The 27,268-nt window shown below is 41.8% G+C and overlaps 1 protein-coding gene across 6 annotated transcripts in view; it reads left to right on the forward strand.

Moving 5' to 3' along the window:
- Nucleotides 1-24,204, forward strand: part of ETV1 (ETS variant transcription factor 1) — a 100,007-nt gene extending 75,803 nt beyond the window's left edge. For 5 of the 6 annotated variants that reach the window (XM_082259066.1, XM_082259062.1, XM_082259063.1 and 2 more), the window contains 5 exons: nt 8,403-8,471; nt 8,574-8,642; nt 16,840-17,009; nt 21,787-21,888; nt 23,387-24,204. In XM_082259066.1, coding sequence (XP_082115192.1) covers nt 8,403-8,471; nt 8,574-8,642; nt 16,840-17,009; nt 21,787-21,888; nt 23,387-23,608 — 632 coding nt within the window. In that variant the 3' untranslated portion in view covers nt 23,609-24,204. The remainder of the gene's footprint in view (nt 1-8,402; nt 8,472-8,573; nt 8,643-16,839; nt 17,010-21,786; nt 21,889-23,386) is intronic. The other variant, XM_082259065.1, reaches the window with a different exon arrangement.
- Nucleotides 24,205-27,268: the final 3,064 nt, after the last annotated feature.

Here is a 27,268-nt window from a genome sequence, read left to right on the forward strand (position 1 = left end):
AGCCCAAAAAAAAAATATATATATAATATAGCCAAAAAAAAAAAAATTATATATTATATATATATATATATATATATATATATATATATATATATATATATATATATATATATATATATATATATATATATATATATATATATATATATATATATAATATATATATATATAATATATAATTTTTTTTTTTTTTGGCTATATTATATATATATATATTTTTTTGGGCTATACATATGCTCTAATAGCTGTTAATATTTCCTCAATTGAAAACCACAGCTTATATACCTACATATAAGCTATGTAACAAAAATTAAATATATCTATGGGTTGTCCCCCTAGAACAGAAATACACTAGTTCTGGAGACCTTGGTGACAACCAGGGATTACTTCTCACTTTGTTTTGTCTATGAGGAAATGAAGGGAAATCTCCCCAAATCCTCCCCTACTCTATCCAAAATGGATAAAAAAAGTTTTGCCTATATATATATATATATATATATATATATATATATATATATATATATATATATATATATATATAGGCAAAAAAAGAAAAAAAAAATTATATATATATATATATATATAATTTTTTTTTTTCTTTTTTTGCCTATATATATATATATATATATATATATATATATATATATATAGGCAAAACTTTTTTTATCCATTTTGGATAGAGTAGGGGAGGATATGGGGAGATTTCTCTTCATTTCCTGTCTCATAGACAAAACTAAGTGAGAAGAAATCCTTGGTTGTCACCAAGGTCTTCAGAACTAGTGTCTATTTCTGTTCTAGGGACAACCCAAATTTGGGGATGTTCTTTCACCTTTACTTAACATACAGGGAAAACATGGAACCAGCTTTCCCCTAATTTGCAGACTCTTGCTCCAGTCCAGTATGAACCTTTAGTTACGGGGCTGGAGGAAACCTCAATGGACTACAAGTATGGTGACCCTATTGAGTATTACCGTGGTGGCAGATGGGATTCATAGTTGATAATGGTAAACATGACACATAGAGAGGGAGAATGTGCTTAATGGGGGCACAGACAGCAATACAGCCCTGACCAGAGTTCTATTCCCTTTCCACTCTATCCAAAACGGTAAAAAAGCCTTTAGTTATACTTTAATTTTTGGATAGAGTAGGGAATACTTTTTTTTTTTTCTTTTCCTCTGAGTTCCATTGGGTGGTTTTTCTTACCTTCTGATCCTGTAGATGCAACCTAAAAATGATAAAGGTCATGATCAATGGGGTGGGGTCCACATACCTCTACCCATTGAGAGCTGCATCCTGGAGGGAGGGGCGGCAGCGGCATTAATATTGTTGAGTGCACAGGGTTTTTATGTTGCTGGAGGGTCTATTATTGCTGGGAGGAATCTACTGCTGAAGGAGAGGTCTGTTGTTATTGGCAGCTGGAGGATCTAATAATGCTGGCTGATGGCAGATCTATTGTTGCTGGAGGGGGTCTGTTTTACCTGTGGTGGATCTATAGCTGCCCGTGGGGGGGGGGGGTTTGCAATGGTTCTATTGTTGCTGGGGGGCTCTATTATTGCTGGTTGTAGGGGATCTATTTTACTGCTTTTCTTGTTATTGGTAAAAAAATTCCTACAAACTACTTAGCACCACAAATTGATACTTGGTCCCTAAAATGGGTGGTGGGTAGGGGATAGAACCAAAGAACGGTGAATGGAGATTGGTAGATGGTGGGGACAAGGGGAGACTTGGAGTACCTGCACCTACTCTCTAAGAAAAAAATCCCTGGGAAGGACACAACAGATACTTTATATCCAAGCCATAAGATACTGTATATACTCAAGTATAAGCCAACTTTTTCAGCACAATTTGTTTATGCTGAAAAAGCCCCCCTCGGCTTATACTTGAGTCAGGGTCCCACTTACCTGTTCTCTAGGGCAGTGCGCATGCGTCGTCGCTGCTTGGGAAAGCCCGTATACGTTCGGCTATTCCCGGGCAGACAGCGCATGAGCGGCGATGTTTTGCCGCAGAGCGGCGCCATTTTTAAATGTAAGGCGCCTCACCGAAAGGCAAGTGAGACTCCTCCACAGCCTCTGCATCTCCTCAGGAGATGCAGTGCTGTGGGCATGGTACAGGAGATTCTCCTGTACCATGCCCGCAGCACAGCATCTCCTGTACTATGCCTGCATCATCTCCTGTACCATGCCTGCATCATCTCCTGTGCCATGCCCGTACCATCTCCTGTGCCATGCCCGTACCATCTCCTGTGCCATGCCCGTACCATCTCCTGTGCCATGCCCGTACCATCTCCTGTGCCATGCCCGTACCATCTCCTGTACCATGCCCGTACCATCTCCTGTACCATGCCCACAGCCCTGCATCTCCTGTACCATGTCCGCAGCCCCTGCACCATGCCAGCATCCCCTGTTTTGAGTCTCGTGGTGGTCCAGTTGGGTCCAGTAGCTGCTGCATTTCCCACCCTAAACTTGTACTCGAGTCAATACGTTTTCCCATGGTCGGCTTATACTCGAGTATATACGGTAAGTTAATCCCTATGATTATCCATAGACCTCTCTACAAAGCAAATTGTTCAGATCGAAGCAGGCCATGACCACCTAGTACCCCCGTCTTTCATTTTTAGAATTGTATCAAGACTAAAAAAAGGCATCTTGCATTTCCCATCTCCAATAGGACTATTGTGAACATGCCAGTGTCCTATTTACCCAGAGTAAACACAGTAATCTTTTTTGAGAGCATTGTTTCCGCTGACCAAGCCAAAATTTGTTCTGCAAGACTTTTGGGAAGGGTGTGGAGGAACAAAAGCATATTTGTATCTGTGTCCTTAGAAAGTGAATGAAGTCTTGTTATTGCCGTGATTATCCCTTTTTCCTTTTCCATGTTTTAAAGCCTACGTTTATTTTTCTCCTTGTAACCTGTTTGTTGTGCGTTTCCTCAGTTAAATATAATTACCTTAATTTCCCTGTATGTGTGATTCCTCGCTTTGCGGTGTGCACTCGGTACACGGAGTTGGGGTGGGTGATGTTTACAGCCATTATCTGTGTGCAAAGAAAAGAACTGGCTGCTGGAATCCCCCTAAATTGCCTGTGACTGCTCATCATGCGCAGTGCAGCTCACCACAGCTTTATCCTGTAATCAGGCCCACCTATACAACACTAAAATCAGAGGAATATGGAAGATACAGAATTCCAGTGCCTTGCGAAAGTATTCGACCCCCTTGAACTTTTCGACCTTTTGCCACATTTCAGGCTTCAAACATAAAGATATAAAACTGTAATTTTTTGTGAAGAATCAACAAGTGGGACACAATCATGAAGTGGAACGATTTTATTGGATATTTCAAACTTTTTTAACAAACAAAAAAAATTGGGCGTGCAAAATTATTCAGCCCCCTTAAGTTAATACTTTGTAGCGCCACCTTTTGCTGCGATTACAGCTGTAAGTCGCTTTGGGTATGTCTCTATCAGTTTTGCACATCAAGAGACTGAAATTTTTGCCCATTCCTCCTTGCAAAACAGCTTGAGCTCAGTGAGGTTGGATGGAGAACGTTTGTGAACAGCAGTTTTCAGTTCTTTCCACAGATTCTCGATTGGATTCAGGTCTGGACTTTGACTTGGCCATTCTAACACCTGGATATGTTTATTTGTGAACCATTCCATTGTAGATTTTGCTCTATGTTTTGGATCATTGTCTTGTTGTAAGACAAATCTACGTCCCAGTCTCAGGTCTTTTGCAGACTCCATCAGGTTTTCTTCCAGAATGGTCCTGTATTTGGCTTCATCCATCTTCTCATCAATTTTAACCATCTTCCCTGTCCCTGCTGAAGAAAAGCAGGCCCAAACCATGATGCTGCCACCACCATGGTTGACAGTGGGGATGGTGTGTTCAGGGTGATGAGCTGTGTTGCTTTTACGCCAAACATAACTTTTTGCATTGTTGCCAAAAAGTTAGATTTTGGTTTCATCTGACCAAAGCACCTTCTTCCACATGTTTGGTGTCTCCCAGGTGGCTTGTGGCAAACTTTAAACTACACTTTTTATGGATATCTTTAAGAAATGGCTTTCTTCTTGCCACTCTTCCATAAAGGCCAGATTTGTGCAGTATACGACTGATTGTTGTCCTATGGACAGAGTCTCCCACCTCAGCTGTAGATCTCTGCAGTTCATTCAGAGTGATCATGGGCCTCTTGGCTGCATCTCTGATCAGTCTTCTACTTGTATGAGCTGAAAGTTTAGAGGGACGGCCAGGTCTTCGTAGATTTACAGTGGTCTGATACTCCTTCCATTTCAATATTATCGCTTGCACAGTGCTCCTTGGGATGTTTAACGCGTGGGAAATCTTTTTGTATCCAAATCCAGCTTTAAACTTCTCCACAACAGTATCTCGGACCTGCCTGGTGTGTTCCTTGTTCTTCATGATGCTCTCTGCGCTTTAAACGGACCTCTGAGACTATCACAGTGCAGGTGCATTTATACAGAGACTTGATTACACACAGGTGGATTCTATTTATCATCATTAGTCATTTAGGTCAACATCGGATCATTCAGAGATCCTCACTGAACTTCTGGAGAGAGTTTGCTGCACTGAAAGTAAAGGGGCTGAATAATTTTGCACGCCCAATTTTTCAGTTTTTTATTTGTTAACAAAGTTTGAAATATCCAAAAAATCTCGTTCCACTTCATGATTGTGTCCCACTTGTTGTTTCTTCAAAAAAAAAAATTTACAGTTTTATATCTTTATGTTTGATGCCTGAAATGTGGCAAAAGTTTGAAAAGTTCAAGGGGGCCAAATACTTTCACAATGCACTGTATATAGGAAAGAACAGAACACTAAAATCAGAGGAATATGGTAGATATACAGGATTATATATGAAAGAACGTCACACAAAGTGGCAATATTTTTAAATTGGAGAAAAACATTTTTTTCCTTTGAAACAAACCAAAAAAAAAAATTGTAAAAATTTAAAGTCGAATTCCAGCCCCCCCAAATGCTTACCTGAGCCTATTTTTCCTCCAGCGATGTGCACGAGAGCCTCTGTTGGGACTCTCCCTCACTGGCTAAGACAGCAGTGGGTGCCATTGGCTCCCGCTGCTGTCAATCACAGCCAGTGAGGCAATGAGGAGAGAGAGGGGGTGGGGCCGAGCCGCGGCTCTTTGTTTGAATGGACACACACAGCAGTGGCTCGGGTCAGGTGCCCCCATTGCAAGTTGCTTGCTCTGGGGGCACTAGGCAGGAGGGAGAAGTCTAGAGTGCCGGCGCTGTAACCAAGAAGAGAAGGATTGGGTCTGTGCTGTGCAAATCCACTACACAGAACAGGTAAGTATGATGTGTTTGTTGGTTAAAAAAAAAAATGTAACTTTATCACTTTAAACTGTCTGCTCTCCCTTCCTAACAGCTATGCTGACTAATCTGTGTAAGAAAGCTTTTTATACTTATTTCAAGGCCTCTCTGGTCCGGTCACATGATGCCCTTGGTCAGCCAGCAGCAGCTGCAGGGGAGAGGAGGGAGCACTCTGGAAGCAGCTGGTAGAACCTGGAGTGGTGATATCACCCATAGGCTTCAATGGCCCATTCTTGGTTGGTGTTCCTTCTTCTTCTCCCCTGCAGTCACGCTGGCTCACACAGGGAAGCCTGGCCATATGACCAGAGAGGGCTAAAAATAGCGAAGTTTATATGTGTGTTTGTGTGTGTATGTATGTGTGTGTGTGTATATATATATATATATATATATATATATATATATATATAATGTGTGTGTGTATGTATATGTATGTGTATATATATATATATATATATATATATATATATATATATATATATATATATATATATATATATATATATGTATACATGTATGTGTGTATATATATATATATATATATATATGTGTGTGTGTGTGTATATGTATATATACACAGTATATCATTTTTTATTTCACAGGTTAGTAAGCATAGGAGTTAGGAGGGGGGATAGGATAGTTTTTAAGCGTAGTTAGGGTTAAGCTGGAATTCCAATTTAGCCTTCACTTACAGGGAAATCCTCCAACTATTAGGGAAGATGTCAATTCTGTAAATCAGGGGCCTCCAAACTTTAGTATGAAGACCACATTGTATATTTTACAAACTTTCATAGGCTGAAAAATTTTTATTTTTTTTTGTCATCTGCTTGATATGATTTAGAACATAATAAAACTACAGTAATCAAAGAAATTCCAAATAAACATGAGCCCATCTGAGTCCCCCCCCCCTTTACATCTGAGTCCCCCCCCCTTTACATCTGAGTCCCCCCCCCCCCCTTTACATCTGAGTCCCCCCCCCTTTACATCTGAGTCCCCCCCCCTTTACATCTGAGTCCCCCCCCTTTACATCTGAGTCCCCCCCCCTTGCATCTGAGTCCCCCCCCCCTTTGCATTTGAGTTCCCCCCCCCTTACACCTGAGTTTCCCCTTACATCTGGTTTAGAAAAAGTTTCTCAATGCACACGTTCTTGGAGATGGCTGCAAGGTGACTGAGTGCTACAGAGACGACTAGCTGGAGCATACCAATGATTTCTAAAATAGCGCATCTTCTAATATGCCTGTAACACCTATGTATGCATGAACACATAGGTCTTGTGGACATTGGGCTTTTTCCCAGCTCCTCTGAATGCCTTCATTCCTAGCAGGAAAAAAACAGCTGAAAAAAATCCAAGAGCTGTGCTTTGCAATTGCATTTAGGCACGTCAATTGTTTATGCATTCATTCATTTCATTGACCAGAATATTTATTGTAATGAACGCTCAATGTGCCTCGTTTTCAGGTGTGTCAAGCTGTTTTTCTTCCCAAAAAATGTTCCTTCGAACGTGCTGGTGGGGATTTTTTTTCAGCCTGTAAATGCTCCTCTTCTAATGCGCCTGTAAATACCTAGGTGTGCACATTACCTGAACATAGAAATGCATTTCAAGGCTGAAAAAGTCAAAAGCATGTAAAAACCTTTTGTAAGCCTTGTGTGCATGAGGTGGATGGATCATTAGTGTGATGCTGCATCTATCCCCCACCGGCTCGAAGACTGAGAATTGCACAATCAAAGACTGCTGATCGCTCAGTTCTCAGTGCTCTGTGAGCAGGGAGCTGGTGACTGTCAGTCACCGCTGTCTGATGTACCCCCCCCCCCCCTCTCACTGAAGTGCTGGGCTGTGGAGGGGGCAGGAGGGGCTGGCTCAGGCTCTCAGCGAATTCCTTAGAGGTTGAGCAAGGTGTTGGTCTAGGCTTCAGCCCGCTGTCAGCTGAAAACGGGTAACAGTAGTACAGAACTAACTGCACTCCTGTGATCCACAGAAGTACAGCAAAATGAGCTTTGGCTATACTTCTGCTTTTAATGTACTTTTGAAGTACTTAAAGCTGACCAGGTATTGGCTTTCTGCAAACCCCTGTACAGCAACGCGTAGGCTTGGGAAGGGAGAAGCAGCACTGCACTAACATGCAGTGTTCCATTAGGAAATATGAGCGGAGAGACAGTTGAGCTACCCAGTCTGCTGCTTTTTCTTTTCCTGCCCAATCACAGGCTGGGGGAGGGACAAGACCTGTAATGTTACCAGGGGCCGTCTTCATTATTGGTTAGACCCTAGGCAAACATTTTCTTGGGCCCTCCCAAATCCACTTATCAACAATTCTCAGGCAGTGCAGGCTCAAGGGGCAGCTGCTTTAGGCCCCACAACAATGACTGGGCCCGGGGCAGCTGCCCCTTTTGCCCTGTGTTAAAGGCGGCCCTGAGTGTTACCTGCAGCAGTGAACAATGAGGTGGTCTCCCCGGCCAGACAGGGATGTTATGTGTGGGAGAGCCTTGTAAATTTCAGAGCTGGATGGAAAGAAATGAAAAATCTTTTAGCAGGTGAAATGGCTCGCCTTATAAAGGTTTCATCTGTGTATTTAGCTGGCGGCCTGGAGTTCAGCTTTAAATGGCATAAAGGAAAAATCTCATCTTGTCCAGACGATAAATTCAAGCAATAAATATATTTACTTCATTGCTTATCATTTGACACATTGTACAGAATTTTAAAAATATAATTAATCAGTATGCGGTTGTTCAGACAAATGTGAATTATGTTTGCTTAAAAAAAAAAAAGTCTAAGTGCTATTTAAAGGAGAGTGTGATTGCCAATGGAGCTGACCTTTAGCAAGGTTGATTATGCTGAAAGTTTGAGTTCAAGTGACTACGTTAGATAAAATCAGTGTTCTTCATATTCAAGGTTCATTCTGCAGGACCACGAGCCTGCGTCTCGGAGAATGCTAACCATGTGTTGACAGGTTGGCTGTGGCTGCCGCGCGTGTCCCGTTCTGTTACTTTTCTGTCTGCAGCATGTCTCATTGATAACCTGCGTGCTCCGCACCCCAGACTCTCCTCTCATTAGCATTGTCTTGTTTTCCTTGCAGAAGTGCCTAGCTGCCATTCCATTTACATGAGGCAAGAAGCTTTTCTGGCTCATCCCAATGGCACAGAAGGTATTTGATTGTACAGCTGTTCTGTTCTTTTTCAGCACTCGGTGACAATCTACCAATACCTAACTCATTTTATTCCTCTTTTTTTTTTAAATTACCTTTCAGGTTGCATGTATGAAAAAGGTCCTCGGCAATTCTATGATGACACCTGTGTGGTCCCTGAAAAATTTGAAGGTATTTTGTTTTACTTGACACCAACATAAAGCTAATTGATGAGATAAATTTTAGAATTTTTCAAAACGGTCCTCCAGGAAGTTTTAAAACTGTGAAAACAGCTCTCATTGCTATACTTCCCCTTTTATCATTGCCTGCTGAAATTCCTTTCCACCACTAGATGTCCTCAATCCTCCGGGTTTAATGACACCCAGCATCATTCAACCCCTGAAGACTGATAAAGGGCGTCATGGACGCTGAGGGGACAGCACCCTGCACCTAGACTATTAATGCAAGCGCTAACGTGGTGCCCTGTGCAGCCTACCTGACTGGTATACCATTCTTATCTCAGCAAACAGGGACACCCATCTTTGTCTCAATATTATGTAGGTTTTATATATCGCCAACAGTTTGAGCAGCACTTTACAACGTAAGATACAATACAGTTCAATACAAAAGGAAAAGGGGGGCCCTGCTCATGGAGCTTACAGTCTAAAGGGAGGGGAAGGTAGTACAAAAGTTAGGGGAAGGTAGTACAAAAGGTAATGTGCAGGGGATAATCTGATGGAAGTGACTCAAGTACAGTTTGTAGGTGGAGGTGGGGGTAAGCTTCCCTGAACAAATGAGTTTTCAAGGATTGCCTAAAGGCAGACAGGGTAGGAGTAGACCCGGCCTACTGGGGTAGGGAGTTCCAGAGTTTGGGATAGGTTATGGAAAAGACCTGGAGGCGAGCATGAGAGCAATTAACAAGTGAACTAGAGAGCAAGATGTCTTGCGGGGGGGGGGGGGGGAGAAGACGGCTGTTGTAAACTCACCTATCACAGCTCTATGGCCATCCTAAAGCCTAGTACACGGACGACATCGGTCGGTTCAATAAAAAAAAGTAGACATTCGACCTGTGTGTATGACAGCTGGTCCAACAGATGCCGGCTGTTCGGCTGGCTTCTGCCAGAAGTGCATGCTGGAAAACTAGCAGTCGGCCGGCTCCCGATCCGAAGTGTTCTGGCAGGGGGGCATCACCCTGTCAGAATACAATAGCTTAGCGGGGAAGATCGCTGTACTAACATAGTGTTAGTACAGCGGCACCAACTGGATAGGTCAGTTTTTTTTTTCATTCAGCCCAACAAAAAGAAGTGTCTACTAGGGTTTAGATAGCAGCTGGGAAAACTCAGTGTAAAAATACACTTTACCTTCAGGACTCTGATTCATAGTCCCGTGTTCAATATCTATAGGATACTATTTCCACTGGGAAAGGAAGTGAAGGAAAGTCTCCTGCAGGGACACAGCTCTCAGGGGGTCTAGCTTTTCCTAACATTATAGGGATAAATGTTTGTTTTGCTTGCTGTATCCCTGTTGCAGATCTCCTTTTGCTTTTTGTCCTCGTAACAACCTTATCGCCATAACTGGACCTTTGGGGAAATCTCCCCTATGGGGCCATAAAATGGGCAGTTTGGGGACTTTAGATGAGACACCAGAAAGCACTGCTCAGCGTCTCCACCCAAACAGGGGTTTAGTTAACACACATTTGCAAACGCATGTATAAGCTGCAAGGCCAACAACAAGGCATCCTGTGTATCTTGCAGTCCTAACACTTCCTAACACTGCTCAACCTGAGTGTCTCCACTGTGGAAGTACATGAATGCTGATGGATGGCTGGGAAACAGATGGGCTTGGAGATCGCCCAAACCCCTGTTTTTAACCCAAGTTGTTAGTCAGGTATATTTGGTTTATTAGCAGACTGGTGGGTAAGTATATCAAACTGGGGACCGGCTGGTTCCCACACACCTATTATCCTTCTTGTTTTTCAATTTCAATATGTATAGGGATGGAGACGCTGAGCAGTGCTTGCCGGTGTCTCATCTAAAGTCCTAAAACTGCCCATTTTGTGAACCTTATCAGGGATGGAGACGCTTGCTTGCCGGTGTCTCACTCAAAGTCCCCCCTTTTTACTAAAGGGATGGGGGTGTGTGTTTCCCAGCCGATCAATTTTAGTTTGCACCCTATGGCTAGTACATAGCCATCAGTTTTTCATTACCAGTCATGGATTGGAGCAGGTGGGGGGGGGGTTTGGGCGATCTCCAAGCCCATCTGTTTCCCATCCATCCATCAGCATTCATGTACTTCCACAGTGGAGACACTCAGACACTCAGGTTGAGTAGTGTTAGTATGTGTTAGGACTGCAAGATACACGGGGTGCCTTGTTGTTGGCCTTGCAGCTTATACATGCGTTTGCAAATGTGTGTTAACTAAACCCCTGTTTTTAACCCAAGTTGTTAGACCGGTATATTTGGTTAATTAGCAGACTGGTGGGTAAGTATATCAAACTGGGGACCGGCTGGTTCTCACACACCTTCTATTATCCCTCTTGTTTTTCAATTCCCAATGGGGCCATAGCTTTTACTGTTAGAGACCATTCATTTTAACAAAAATATTTCTATTAGAAAATATATTGTATGTGCAAATATAATGCCTATTCTTTACCTATAAAAGCCTCCATTGTGTAGATATCCAAAAGCCCTGAGACAAATGTTGAGTGCCACCATCTTGGATGTGATGTCAGCAGATTCAGAGAGGACACTCAAGTCATAATAATCCCCTTCTCTACTACCCTGGCAGTAGGTTGTGTGGAGGAGCTGGACTAGCACAGACAGCATCTAAACACTTTCAGAGAAGAAGAGGGCCATGACTTGCAAGAAAAGAGGAAACTGTGCTAGGGAATTGACACTTCTTGAAGTGGTTCAAAGCATATTGCGAGCTAATAGAAAAAAAAAAAAAACATTTTAAGTCAATGAAAAACACTGCAAGTGAGCAATTCAAATAGCTAATTTTGCATGTGAAGAGGAAGAAAGTGCTGCACTCCAAAGAAGCAGCCCGAGCATAAAGAAGAGTCAAAACTACTTCAGCCCTGCTTGCAGGCTGGGCCCCATTGCATTTTGCCCCACCCACAGGGCTTAACCCCCATGAATAAGCCCTGTGTTTGAGGCAAAACTTGTTGGCATGGACTGGGAGGAGCCAGGCTGAAGCTTGTTTTGACTCTTCTTTGTGCTCAGGCTGCTCCTTTGGAGTGCAGCTCTTCTTGTTCTTCCTAATGTGTGCACAGAGCCAACAAGGGCTCTTTTCAGCACCTGCACTCCCTTTCAATGCAAGTCACCCGAGCCTTGGTGGGATGAGTGCTTTGAGCAGCACCCATAAGCTTCTACAAGGTCTGTGGTCACTTACTTTTTTATGGTTTATATGCATGTTTTTTAATAGTTGACAGGGTCTCTTTAAAAGTGGTAGTGCACCCTCCGAGCTCTATAAAATACCTAGGGATATGTTTTGGCTAGGGGTAAGCTTTAAAAAAAAAAGCTGACATATGAGATGACAGGCTATACAAACTGTGTGGTTTTGCTAAAGTGCATGATTTGTAAATGAAGCATTATTAGTGCCTTTTGACGGCCGTTCCTGCACGTTTCCCTTGCAAATTGTTCTAGAAGACAATTCACGTACACCTTCAGCTGGATCACTGCTAATACTTAGCTGAGAGCACACTAAAACTGTTTAACAGTATAATTGACTCTCCATCTGCCCTTTTCCTGTGTTATTAGTCCTTTGCAGAGGCACAGATGTTTTTGGTCCAGATTTTCCAGCATGCTTTTGTTGATCTATTACAGCCCTAGATTTCTTTCGGCTCAGAAGCACTGCAGTTTTATGCATTAGCCACACTAATATTTTATAGTCCAGATACATTATTATATATATACAGATTATTAGAATGTTAAATCAGGTGGAAGACCATACAAGGAGTACAACGCGTTTCAGGGCCAAACCCTGCTCCCTTCATTAATGCTTAATCCCCTCCTGCCGACTCTACGCATATATGCAGCCTCAGGAACGTGGGTCTTTTTTCAGGGGGCCGCATATATGCATATCTCTTTGTGCTGGGAGTGTGCCACACAGTGCGCTTCCAGCACAGAGACTGAGCTCTCACCAAAGACCGGGACCCAGGACTCCCGCTTCCGGGTCACCTGAACGCTGCGTTAGCCTATGATTGGATATCACTGTGATCAGTCACTGTGAGCCTGCCCCTGTGTTTACTTCTTTTTTTGAATGAAGAGGAAGATGTGTTGTATCTTCCTGTCCTTGCAGGAGATGAAGCTGTAAAAAAAAGTTTAAAATAAAGATAAAAAAAAAAAAGATTTAAAAATAATAAGCCAGGGTTAGTGTTGGGGTCAAGGTCTGGATCAAAGGTCACGGCCAGCATATTTTAGGTTCCATTTAGTGTCAGTGTGTTTTAGGCCGGATAAAAAGAAAAAAGCGAAATGCACAGCATTGTTTATGGGCCCTACTATCGCTACAAACAACTATCATCATATACACGTGGTATCGCTGCGATCGGCAGGAGAATTTATTTTGGGTTGTTCTTTGGTGGTAAAGAATGGTAGTAGCAGGAAATATACAGCTAAATTGAAATAAATATAGATCATTTTTTTGTATATATAATTTTTTTTTGTATGTATGTGTGTGTATATATATATATATATATATATATATATATATATATATATATATATATATATATATATATATATATATATATATATATATATATATATATATATATATATATATATATATAAATATAAATATTTTTTTTTTTTTTTTAATTATTATTTTGGGCCAGTTTTCCTTTTGATGTTCAATAAAAAAAACAAATCAGGAGACATCTGTTGCCAAAAACACGGTATAATCCACCTGGTTACACAAATTAGTTATGAGGATATGTAGAGTTTTTTACCATCGCATGTCAAAGTTGCAAAATTGTGCTTGGGCATTAACATTTGTTTTACCCTTAGGCGGGTAGGGGTTAAGAATGGGAAACAACATATGTATCGACTGGTATGAAGGTATAATGTATATGGTTGCAGATATATACTAGTATGTACATTGTACCTTCATTCCAGTCCACATTCATTATCACAACCAAAGGTAACTGAGAATATTTTGGTGTGTAGAAGCTGCCGGTACGTTCACTAGAAACCCTTCATAAACACCACTGTCAAACGATTGGGTAGTAACACTAATGGGATAAACTCCAGTGTTTCAGTGCTACCTATCCATTCCCCCAAGATTCAGACTTTAAGTACCTGTTGATGGGCCTAACCCTAGACGAAAATAGCCAGCAAACCAGGAAAAGTAGACCTCAAATTTTTCCTGGGATCTTGGTAGCAAAACATAGCTTGTTCCATAAAAACAAAACGTAAAGACACAGGGGGTCCCCTTTCTCAAGGTCTGTCACCTTGAGGAAGGGGACTTCTGGGCCTCCCAAATATAGGATCTCCGTAAAAAGTTGAGATCCTCTTCTGATGTGCTGACCATTTGTTGTCTATGGTTCTACATTGTGTCTCCATTGGCCATGCACCCTTTATTAGGCATGAAAGGTGAAGGTACGGGTAGGCATGAAAGGAGGAGCTGCAAGAAGGATGTTTTGCGAAGAGTTCTAACCCTTCCATACGCTTCCAAAACAAAAATAAAAAATGTTTGGGCTATAGATGCACTTTCAGGCCCCATGCACTCTGGACAATTTAGCCCCGTCGCTTGAGGCTTTGGTGTTTAGGTTTGGGCAGAAAGCACAGAAGCACCGTTCAGCCCCGCTGCCAGTAGCTTGTAAAACTCTTATGAGGCTGAAAGCTAAAGAGGATAGATTGTGCATAGAGTGCTACCAACATTTAGGGCAGTATGTGCCGAGGGGTGAATGGGGTACTTTGACGTAGTGGTGGGCTTGAGAACGATATGGCCATATGGTGGGACCAAATCCCCATTTTTATTTATGGATTGTCTTCATATTTGATAGTCCTTACTTTTGCATGTGTGCGCTATTTTTTAATATGCCGAGAGATGAATGCCTGGAACCCAGTATTTTTGGGTGCACACTGCCCTAAATGTTAATAGCCCTAGGAGTTTTACAACCTGCCAGCAGTGGGGCTGGATGGTGCACCTGTGCCTTCCGCCCATCCTTCTAAATGCCAGAAACTCCTGTATTAGGGCTAAACGCCCAAGGTACATGGGGCCTAAAATCAGATTCCTACTGTTCCTTTTAACCCCTTAGTAACCTGCTGTAACCAGTCAGCTCCGATCCCTTGTGCCCGACCTAAGATCTAAAGGCCGCATGCAGTCCTTTGGTGTCTGTAGTGCTGCCCTTGGACCCTAGCAGTCAGTAGCTGCCTGGAGCGTTGATTTGTAGAGGGGCTGTAATAGCAATGATCCCATGTAACATATCAGTGTAGCACATCCAGAATCTGACCAGTTCCTCTAATAGGTCTGCCTTTTGGCAGTCTTCTGTAGCATTACATATAAAGAAATATTATGTGTGGCTCTTTGATGATGTCAGGGCCCCCCCCCCCCCTGTACCTTGGAAATAGACTGCCACTGACTCAGTTTTTTCTGTAGGAAAGTGAGCTGTGGTTGCCTGACCTTGGCACATTCCTGTTGCTTGTGCATCAATTTACTGAGTAAGCCTGGCATTGGGACTGGTTGAAAGGAAAGTGGGAATTGTTTTGAAGTGCCGTTGTGTGCTGCACCACTGAACGCAAAATGAAATTTATGTGTGAAGTGGATGGTTGTCTCATGAGGGACATGGTGCCATGACTGACTGCAAGAGGTGTAAATGATCTGCTAGTTATTGTTCAAACATCATGATGATGATAAAGAAAAAAAAAAATGATAGTCTTGTTAGCGGTTTAGCATTGTTACTGTCTGTGGAAGAGAAGGAATACATCAGAGTATATCTTTTTTCGAACGTGATTTTTTTTTTTTAGAGACCCTGTCACCAACCTAAAAAATGGGTAAAAGCACAAAAAAACAATCCAGCATTTTGAAATGCTTACTTGCAATGTTTTCCTTTTTCTAAATGTATTTTTTAGCCACTTGCAATGCGCCTTTTAATTCCTTCATTACCACCCAACACATACTGAAAATGTGGAGGCAAAAGGGTGGTATATATGTTCTAAGAGCATGCTTACTGCGTGCTCCCAGCACAAAGACCGACCTGTCAAAGACCGCTCTCAGTCCAGACTAAACTTCAGTAGCAGGCATGACCGGCTTCCAATCATGTGACCACTGTGACAGTGTCACATGACTGCTAAACCTTCTGGCCCCCAAGGTGTTCAGTACTGTTTAAAGCAGGGGTCTTCAAACTTTGGCCCCCCAGTTGTTCAGGAACTACAATTCCCATCATGCCTAGTCATGTCTGTGAATGTCAGAGATTTACAATGCTTCATGGGATGTGTAGTTCCGCAACATCTGGAGGGCCGTAGTTTGAGGGTCCCTGGATTAAAGAAACCACAAGGTGGGGGCTGGAGGGGGTTAAGCTTGCTAGGAAAATTGACTAGTCCATTCCCTAGCAAAGTCCCATTCCTCCTTGCACGTCATAACCCTCTCCTCTTCTAGGAGTATCTAATTATTGTCTATGGTGGCCCAGCTCCTTTGCACCTCCCCTTCCTAAATAACTAACTTTTTATGTAGCTGCCGGGGGACGAGCGAAGGGGAAATACTATAGCGCAGTCGTCCCCAAACTGCGGCCCTGGTGCCGAATGTGGCCTTTTTCTTGCCTTTATCAGGTCCTTGGGCCAGTATTACTGACTCAAACATTGGGGCATAACTCATGAAACTGAATCCAACAATGGGGCACTATGCTTTTCACTGACACCAATGATGGGGTATCATTCCTGTGATGGACAACAAAATTGGGGCACTCTTCCTCCCACTGACACCAACAATTTTTCCCGCTAATACCAAAGGGCTTTGTTTACTCCCACTGGGCACAGTCTGGCCCCCCTAAAGTCTGGAGGACAGTGAACTGGCCCTTTCTTTAGAATGTTTGGAGACCCATGCTATAGCGTGTCACTTGAGCAACAGTTCTAAATATGCTGGGGCTGCTGACCTCACATGCAAGATGGTAGAGCCCAGAAGCTGTCTTAGGACTCTGGTGTCTGCACAAGACTTTTACATGAAAAAAAAAACAAGCATAAAAACATGTTAAATGCACAAATATTCTTATGAGAATATTTTTTGTTGAAATGAGTGGCCTGGCAGCAGGGTCTCTTCAAAGTAGATCAGGGCAATCAATAAATGTAGATTTACCTAGAGTTTACTGGATGCTTGACAGCAATGTTGCACATCATATATGATTCAATGTAAAAACTCTTAACGTATACTATTTATTTTCTCTCTTTTGCAGGTGACATTAAACAGGAGCCGGGTTTGTACCGCGAAGGACCTACTTATCAGAGGAGAGGGTCCCTTCAACTGTGGCAGTTCTTAGTCGCACTTCTAGATGACCCCGCCAATTCCCACTTCATTGCCTGGACAGGTCGAGGCATGGAGTTCAAGCTAATTGAGCCAGAGGAGGTTTGTACATTAACATATTTTGCTGTTTTTGTAAGACAGTGTTATTGCCCATCTCACGTAATGACTGGGCATGATGGCTTCTGCCGGAGTTCAATCTTATGTACTCCCATTTCTTTAACGAGTGTGTAGGAGAGGGCTGGAGCAAATACTTCACATAGTGACTTGTTTAGTTCTCGTACAATGATCTGTATTCCACTTATTCTGTCATAAAGCCCCAGGACCACAAAGACAGGGGTTTTTGGGGTCTCCGTGCCTTATTGCACACAAATTCCAGAATGTATTCTCAACTAGATGAAAAATTATTCTTCGTTTATGTCTAGTTCCTCAGTTAAGTCACACCACCTTCTGTCAGACGACATAAAGGACAGTCTTACGATAGCTCCCCTAATCGCCTCCATATTCTGTCAGAGGAGACAGACAACATTCTCCAGACAGAATATTGAGGTGCCCAGAAGAACTATCAGAGGACAGTCTCAAGACAGTTCCTTGAGTCCCTTCTATATTCTCTGAGATCAATCTCAAGACAGCTCCTCAAGTCACTTCTATATTTTCTCAAGACAGCCCCTCTATTCACACTTGCGTATTCTATCAGAGGGGACAGACAGACATTCTCAAGGCAGCTCCTCTGGGCACCTCCATATTATATCAGTCAGAGAACAGTCTCTACACATCTCCTTGGGTTCTCAGAGAACAGTATGAAGACCGTTCCTAAAGTCAACTATATAGGACACAGAGGATTGTCGCAAGACTTCTCCCAAACTCTTCCCCATATTATTTCAGAGGACAGTTTCGCAACAGCTCCTCAAGTCACCTCCATATTTCATCTGAGTATAGTCCCAAGACATCTGCTCTTGTCACATCCATATTCTAGAAGGAGACAGACAACATTCTCAAGACTGCTCCTCTGGGTATCTCCAAATACTATCGGAGGACACAGAGGGCAGTCTCAGGACAGCTCATTTAGTCACATGTAGATTTTCTCAGAGCACAGTCTCAAGACAGCTCCTCAACTCACCTTCATATTATATCAGAGGACAGTCTCAAGACAGCTTCTCAAGTCACCTCCATATTCTATCAGAGTAGACAGGTGACAGTTTTTTTGGACACCTCCATATTCTATTAGAGGACACCGAGAACAGTCCCAAGACCATTCCTTAAGTCCCCTCCGTATTCTTTCAGAGGACACAGGATAGTCTCAAAACCACTCCACAACTTACTCACTTCAATATTATATCAGAGGACAGCCTCAAGACAGCTCATCAAGTCACCTCTATATTCTATTAAAGGACACAGAGGACAATCTTAAAACAGTTATAGTCACCAGAGTTTCTCTTTGTAACAGTTTAATTTACCATTTCATCCTTCCACTTCATAAAACCATTTGTTTTACTTTCAGTACATTCACGGGATCATGCATGCTGCCACATTCATTTCACTCTCTGCATCCATCCATTATCCTCTTTCCAACAGCATGATCAAAGGATCTTTCTAGGATGCTTTATAATAAAGTGATGTCCAAGGGATGGATAATATTTGCAAAGTTAATTTGCAAAGTTAATTCTTACTACAAAGTTCAATATACCACAGTGGTCTTGTCTCAAAATGGTGGCCCGGGGGCCAGATGCAGCCCTTTGCCTGCCCTTATCGAGGTCTTGGGGCACGGTTCACCTAACTGATATCAGACACTACCGCCCACTGACACCAACAATGGGGCATAATTCTTGTCATTGATATGAACAATGGGGTTTCTCTCCCTAATATCAAGGATTGGACACTTTGTTTTCTTCCACTAATGCCAGAAAAATGTATATTCCTGCTGGCTTGCCTAAAGTCTGAAGGAAAGTAAACTGGCCCTTTTTGTTTAGAAAGTTTGAAGACCCCTGATAATAATAAATGGATCACCAGTCTCTCTCCCTACTATACCACAGTAACCTGACCGGATGCACATCTTCAACAATCCCAATGGTATAGTCAGAGTTCCCCTTTCATATTTATGTTACAGCAAATAGTCTTATTAGGGATAGAAAAGCATAACTACTCTATCAATTCCAGCTTGTGAGCTCATTTCCGATTGGCTATTTGGCCCTATGAATATACTGACACTTACTTTTTTTTTTTTGTAGCAATTCTGTATTTGCATTGAATTTGAGTAGGGGGTGGGGTTCTGACAGTGGATTGTAATAATGGGCAGTGCTGAGAAGGTAAGAGAGGGCTTTGCTTGCTGTGGCTATGGTCTAGATCTATTTCCCTCCTCTGTGTGATTGGGGGAAGTCTGCGCTCGAGCAAAAAAAAAAAACAAAAAATTGTGTGACACAGACCACATCATGTTGACCTTTTTTTTTTTTTTAAATTGATTTTCAAATGACGGTTACTTTAATTGAGGAGTTTACCAAAACAGGTCTCTCACTCAATTATTTGATTTTACAGCGTGGAAAAATTGAACAAAGTCTCCAGCCAGGTCAATGACTTGGCTGTTGTTGTAGTCACTCAAAATCTTGAGGAAAGGCATGCAAAACTGGTCATTTTTGGCAGATTTTATGAGAAAATCAAATTGATCTCTGCATCCATCACATAAATACATGCGTAGCCAGCTTTATATTGGTTTCAGAAAAACAGGCTTTCCTGAAAGGGGAGAACTATTTTTAGAACATTAAAAGGGTCCATTCACCCAACATAGTGATTTTGTTATAGGAGTCTGTGGGACTTCTTTAGCCCCTGGTTCTTTGTATGTCTCGGATGTTCAAATTGTGAGATTTTCCACTTAATACCTGACCTTGTTCCTGTCCCCCCTGGGAGTTTTATATCTTTTCTCCCACAAAGAACTGACCCTTTAACGGTTTTGCTGCTACCACCATATGTGTTACCGTGCAGCAGTATCAGATTGTAAACTCTCGGCTGCGCTTGTGAAGCTATAGCTTGTTTACATTTAAAAAAGGCAACTCTTCTAACAGATGTTAATGTTAATTGGTGATTTTCTTTGCCAAACTGAACTCGCTTCACTGCCTTGTGCTAAGTGGCACAGACGGTCTACCTTTGTTGCAGGAGTACGCTCTCTGCACATCTGTATCAGTATATTCTGATCGGTTTCTTTTTCAAATAAATATCAGTTGCAAAAACGTTTTTTGCATTAGAATGCCTGGCTCTCAAGCAGGGGTCTCCAAACTGCGGCTCGAGGGCCAGATGTGGTCAGTTGCTAGCCACTGATATCAATGAAGCGCCACTGCGCCACCAACCTTGAGGCCATGTTTATTTTCAATGATGCTGGCCCAGGACCTTTCTACTCACACTGGCTCTTTAAAGTCTGAAAGACAGTAAACTGGCCCATTGTTTGTAAAGTTTGGAGACCCGTGCTCTAAAGCAATGACTAATGAGCCTTTTGCATTAAAGCGGAGTTCCGGGCACAGAAATGATTTTTTGCTGAACATACCCCCGGGACAGTCAGGGCTAGCACATTCCACAATGGCTAGCCTCTGATCTGTCCCGGTTCGCACTTACCTTTTAGAAGAAATACTTACTTAGAAAATTTCTTCCACAGCATTTCCATCTCTCTTGTGGGCAGCTGAAGCCGGCGCGGTCCTCTTCTCTGTCTTCTTCCGCGTCTTCGTGTCCCAGAATGCACTGCACCGGCCCCTCTCGTCACTTCCGGTGCGGCGCCGCATTCCTAAACAGCTTCTGGGCATGCCCAGAAGCTGTTTAGCAGGGGAATGGTGCGTCGCCCGGAAATGACGAGCGGGGCCGGTGCCGTCGCATTGATTCCTGGGAGCGATGACGTTTAGCTCCCAGGAATCATCGCGAGGCAGGAAGTGACGGGGTGAGCCGCGGCTCCGAGGGAGGAAGCAGTCAGAGGTGAGTATTTACGATCTTCAATAAAAAGGTGAGTAAACAAAAAAAATAAAAATAACTATCCAATTCCTTTTCAGGTGAGCTCTACCTAGCGGAGGGGCACAAAAAAAAAAAATCGTTTTTGTGCCCGGAACTCTGCTTTAAGGTTTGGGATTTTGAAATGCAAGGTCATACAGTTACCTCACGTCTATAGTTAAAGTGAACCTGTGCTAGACTATGCATTATAGTTATTTACATATTCTGGATAAGCTGTAAAATTACAATTTTCATTTTCAGAGTTCACAACAAAGGCACGGTGTGTTTTTTCTATGAACAGAATCTCTAATGTGAACAAGCCCCCTTTCACATGGATGGATCGATTGGGCGCACCTGTCAGTTTTTTAGGGGGGCCATCCATTTCCCTCTATATGGAGCGGAAAAATTAGCATGCCATCCATCCTATCCTCTAAAAACAGATGAATGGGGGTTCTGTTCTCCATCCAAATGGCGGATCGGATGGCAGTCTGATGTAAATGGACAGCCAGGCCCTATACATCTGACCACCCAGAGAGGAAAGAGGGCTGTGTCTGTGTCTGCTCTGTATCAGTGGAGCGGACACGGATCTGTCATCCAATGAACAGGCGGCTCTGCTGGCAGAGTCCTTCACTGTGAAAGAGCCCTAAATAGCAGGTGCCTCTAATGCAGAAACTCTCATACTTTTAATGTCTTTGTTATGATCCTTGAGAATGAGTAACTCCACAATGATGATGACCTCACTGGTTTTAAAATAAGGGATGTAACGGAAAAAAGGTTTAATTTGAATATTTCACGAGCATGTTGATGGTGGGAGGAGGAACCAAGGAAGGCCAAATATCATCAGAATAAACTTCAGCTTTAAGTAGTTATATATATATATATATATATATATATATTTTTTTTTTTTTTTTTTAAATAGGTGGCACGACGATGGGGTATCCAAAAAAACAGGCCAGCTATGAACTACGATAAGCTCAGTCGTTCACTGAGATACTACTATGAGAAGGGAATCATGCAGAAGGTGAGATGCTTTGTCTTGGTGATTTCTAATACATTTTTTTTGTGTATGCGTTTTAAAGTGTATAGTCAATGGTTCCGTGTGTGTGTTGTTTTTTTTTCTTTTTCTTTTCTTTTTCACTTTGCTTTTGTTTTTTTGTTTTTATACTTTTGTTGTTTGTTGTGTTTTTTTTTTTGTTTGCTGGCCCATTGGTGAGGTTGCCTTTTATTTTATGTCCCAGAGATGCTACAGGAAGTGACAGTAAATCTCTCCTGTTGGTTCTAAATTTTCATGTGGGACTTAACACATGCTTAGAGGAGGAAAGGGCAGAGAGATTACTCATTCAGTCTTTTTGCTTCTCATTCACTGCTCAATTACAGGAGATGGGGGGTGGATGTTGACCAGGCCAACTAAAGTAGAAATATTAGTCAGCAGCTGTCCAGTAGGGCTGTGCAAACAGTTGCATAGTTACATAGTAGTTGAGGTTGAATAAAGACAATATTCCATCCAGTTCAACCTGTGTAGGTGTGTGTGGATGTATTCATTTCTCATACCCCTGAATGTTCTGATCCTTGAGATGTACGTCCAAGAGTCTTTTGAAAGCCACCATACTACCCGCAGAAACCACCTCTTGTGGTAGAGAATTCCACAGTCTTGTAGCCCTAACAGTAAAGAACCCCCTGCGTTGCCTGAGGTTAAAACGCTTCTCCTCTAATTGCATTGTATGCCCTCACGTCCTCGTGCAATCCTTGTGACTGAATAGCTTTTTTTCTATGCTGAGATCACCATTGAGGTATTTGTATATTGCTATCATGTCCCCTCTCAGACGTCTCTTCTCCAGGGAGAATAAATCAAGCGATTGCAAACGCTCTTCATAATTAAGGTCCTCCAATCCACTAATTAGTTTAGTTGCCCTTCTCTGGACTCTCTCCAGCTCCAACACATCCCTCCTGAGGACTGGTGCCAGAACTGGACAGATTACTCCAGATGTGGTCGGACCAGAGTTTTATAAAGTGATAGGATTATAGTTTTATCTCTGGAATACATCCCCCAGTAAAAATAAAAAATCTTTGGCTGGTAAAGCAGCTCAAAAAGTAAACAAAAAACCAAAAATGTAAAAATAAAAGATGAAATGTATGTATGTGTGTATATATATATGTGTGTGTGTGTGTGTGTGTGTGTGTATATATATATATATATAATATGTGTGTGTGTGTGTGTATATATATATGTGTGTGTGTGTGTATATGTGTGTGTGTGTGTGTGTGTATATATATATATATATATATATATATATATATATATATATATATATTTTTTTTTCTCTTTCAGATGAAGAATCTTACATATTGTGCACCTATATCTTTATTATTATGATTATTTTATTCATAATTATATGTAGTTACAATACAATTATGTTTTGAGCGATTTTCCTGGAGTTTAGCTTCAAACATTAAGCTATAAATTCTAACATATTGCAAGAAACACATTTTTTTAAGATCTGCATTTTTTTTTTTTCAAGGTTGCCGGAGAAAGATATGTGTACAAATTTGTGTGTGACCCAGAAGCCCTGTTCTCAATGGCCTTCCCAGACAATCAGCGACCGTTATTGAAAACGGACATGGAGAGGCACATCAACGAGGAAGACACGGTACCGCTGTCACACTTTGACGAGAACATCCCCTACATGCAAGACGGTGGTTACTGTAACACTCATCCATACAATGAAGGATACGTTTACTAGCGATAAAAGACAGACTATGGAATCTTTTCACTTTTCTTCGCCAGGCCCAAGAAAAGCAAAATATACTTTTTTTTTATATATATACATATATATATAAATATATTTAGTAGTTCCTAAATGGGCTTTTCCTGTTGCATATCTCAAATGGTCTGCCATGGACAGAGCACTTTACTTATGGGACTCGGGATAAAACATAAAACGATGTATGTAACAGAGTGATAAAAGAAGATGGAAATATTCATTTATGCTCGGGAAGGGAACTTAAAGCTTACGGTACTACATTACAAGTCATGTCTGTATTTACTTTTTTTTTTTTTTTCCCTGTTTTTTAAATCTCATAATATATTGTACATTATTTACTTTAAAAGTCTGGGTACAGTTAACTTGTATTGCTTAAATAGCTGTATGAAGATTGGCCGCCGTTCTTTCCATTATAAAGGGTACTGGAGGTAAATCTATTGTTCTGATAAATTCAAAACTGTCAGACAAGTCTGCTAAAAGATCAGCTTTGTGAAGAGTTTTCCTTACTGACTTTTCTTCCTTGTGGCTGTTTTGGGCTTTAAGAAATCTCCAATATTCCGAAATGTCAAATTGTGAGCGTTTTGTATGTTTTACAAAGCCATTGCTTCTTCGTCTGTCGGAGCTTGAAGACAATACCCAGTGCTTCCAGGTATTGAGGGAACATGTGAGCTCCTTGGGTGCTCTGATCTAGCTGGCAATGCCTAAACTCAAGTACTGTCACACTCACAGGTGGAGTGATGTCACCTCTCCCCTTAAGCCTCCTACACACGCAACGATTGTTGGCCGACCGATCGGCCGTCTTTTGTCCAGTGTTGTTGTGTTGGTTGAAATGTGCTCTAGACTTGCACTGGACTTTTGTTGGCCGACAGAAACCAACTTCAGAAGTGATGTCATGTGATGGTTAACTTTCCGTGTGTTTTTTCTTCTCTGAGCATGCCCAGTCTTGCTCATCAGATTTTTGTCTGCCGAAATCTGTACTGACTGATGAACAATCGGCTGTTTTGTTGACAGCCAACACAAATTTTATAGCATGCACACCAGATTTTGTTCGGCCGAAAAGTCGCAGTCGGTTGTCAGAAGCATCATACTAACAAGCCGACAATCGGCCGATGGGACGTTGGTCGAAAATTTACGGCCAACAATCGGTGCGTGTGTATGAGGCTTTAGCATCCAACAGCAGTCACCATTAGGAACTTTCTTGGTGTAGTGCTGGCAAGGTGAGTAACGGAAGGGCGGCATGGCGTTTCAAGGACTGTGACACTTTGCCACGTATGGGCAAATTTACCATTTCTCTTTAAGGAATACCTATCTTGGGTTAAGAGAGAGAAGCTGTGATTACGGCTCCCCCTTCTGAAACCGCTACTGCTATTTGATAGTATTACAAGCGTAGATGAAATCTAGAGGATTTATCTAGGAGGGGGGTTATATAATTAATCAAAGTTGGATTTTGTATTCGCCAACGGCAGAATTTCAGGTTCCTTTGCAACCTTTCCCCTCTGTAAACTACTAAAGGTGGTGCTTAAGCCAGGTAGTTTTTTGCCTGGTTGTGCATAGTTCCAGATTTAGGGCCATTCCAAAAAATATGGGGTTTAGCCAGCATGTCTTCTAGCTGCAAAGGACAGAACTTGGGGGAACGTAGCAACAAAGTTGTATCCCCGAAGTGAATTTAATAGCTTGTTTGACAGGAGTGTACCTTGAATTGGTTGCAATGGAACAAGTCAGTTTTTGTTAATACGGTTTCACAAAGTTGACCTTTTGCCTTACTGTATGAAGATTGTTGTTTTTTTTTTTTTTTTTAAAAAGTGGAGTTAGACTCCAAATATTATAATCCAGAAAATATCATTGCCTCGATTTGTAATGTACATTTTAATATATCTTGAAGGAGTTTCTTATTTTCAGAAAAGTGAAAGTTTTCCTACCCCGATGACCATCAATGCCACGAATGTGCCAAGATTTTGAATTTTAGAATTGAATATTTCCCAACTTTTGTGTCTGTAGACAAGTGCTGGTGCTTTGTCTACTGAAGGTGAACCTCCTGGACGAAAATGGGGCTTTCTCATTTCAGTTGCTTAGAAAAGAGTCATCATTTTCATTTCCAAAATTTTGCCAAATGCCATAGATTACGAGGGAGCCAGGTTCTCCATTGAATAAATGTCAATGGCTGGAAATGGAAAACTCCTTTAAGCTGAATTCAAGGAAATTTTTGTGGTAAAGACAATGTCATGCAATCTTAAATACAAGTTTTAATATATGTATGAGGTACTGCTTGTGTTCAGAAAGAAGTATGCAAATATTTTCTGACCCCTGTATACCATTTTAATTAACTTATCAGAAGAATGCAATACCATTTTAAGAATTTTTGAGTAGAATGCCCTTGCCTTTAGTTGACAGCTCCACCAATGTAATACATCTGTGGGGTGTATTTTTGACGGTTTATAGAAGAAAATGGATGGATTAGCAAGCTGTCCACTCATGCTGTAATTGGATCACCTGGTTGTTGAAATGGTTAAAAAAAACTATAATTCCTACAACAGATTTGACTTCCAAGTACTGCCAACGCTTTATGCTGTTCCTTGGCAGCTCAGTTCCTAAATTGGCACAAAATCCCATCCAGAAATTCTACATTGGTGGAGGTTTCAGCTTAAGTAAAGAGGTCACTGTTACAAGGCAAATGTTTGTAGTAAAGTGTTTAACAAATTTATACTTGAGCTTCTTGGGTGAATGGAAGTTTTATCATAATTGGTGTCTCCAAATTTGAGAATTGGTAGAGTAAGGTTGGGTAGTGTACATACTTCCTTGTCCCATATTCTCTAATCCAGGGATTCCCAAACTACGACCCTGCAGCTGTTGCAGAACTACACATCCCATGAGGCATTGTAAAACTCTGACATTCACATACATGACTAGGCATGATGAGAATTGTAGTTTCTAAACAACTGGAGGGCCGTAGTTTGGGAATTCCTGCTCTAATCTACATTAACAGTGTCTGAGACCTGTAGCCAGTGCCTTGTTTTGCCAGGGTGTTGGAAATGTTGGTCATAAACTACTCTTCCCCTTCTCTAAAACAAATTCTGTTGAATGTAATCTAAAGCAGTGGTCCTCAACTCTGGTCCTCAGGACCCACTAACAGGCCAGATTTTAAGTATTACCTTGGGGAGATGCAGACTAGAATACTGCAATCACTGAGCAGTAAATGAGATCACCTGTGATGTAATTTAGTTATCTTGCAAACCTGGCCTGTTAATGGGCCCCGAGGACCGGAGTTGAGGACCACTGATCTAAAGTACAGTCACAGTGATGGTCTTCCTAAGGTCACCTCTGGGTTTTTTTTTTTTTTCTTTGTCATCTACTTGAGTATTTGTCAAGAAAAAGTATTTCTGCTTCTGGGGTTGCTGTTTTGGTTCCTGAAGCTATTATAGAAGAAGACTAGGATGTCCCTGAGGCAACCCTTTACCAAAGGCCAGCGCTTAAGGCAGGGTTTCTCAAGCAGGGTTCCATGGAACCCTAGGGTTTCTACTGAATTGGCTAGGGGTTCCTTGAGCAATGAGAAATTTCTGCCCTTCAGATAAGTTCCCACTAAGAATTTTGATCTTTTTAGCTATCTGTGAGGGGGCTATTTTTCTCAATTTATTCTTTCCA

This window comes from Pelophylax lessonae (genome assembly GCF_965119305.1).
Source record: "Pelophylax lessonae genome assembly, chromosome: 5".
In the NCBI taxonomy this organism is placed as follows: domain Eukaryota; kingdom Metazoa; phylum Chordata; class Amphibia; order Anura; family Ranidae; genus Pelophylax; species Pelophylax lessonae.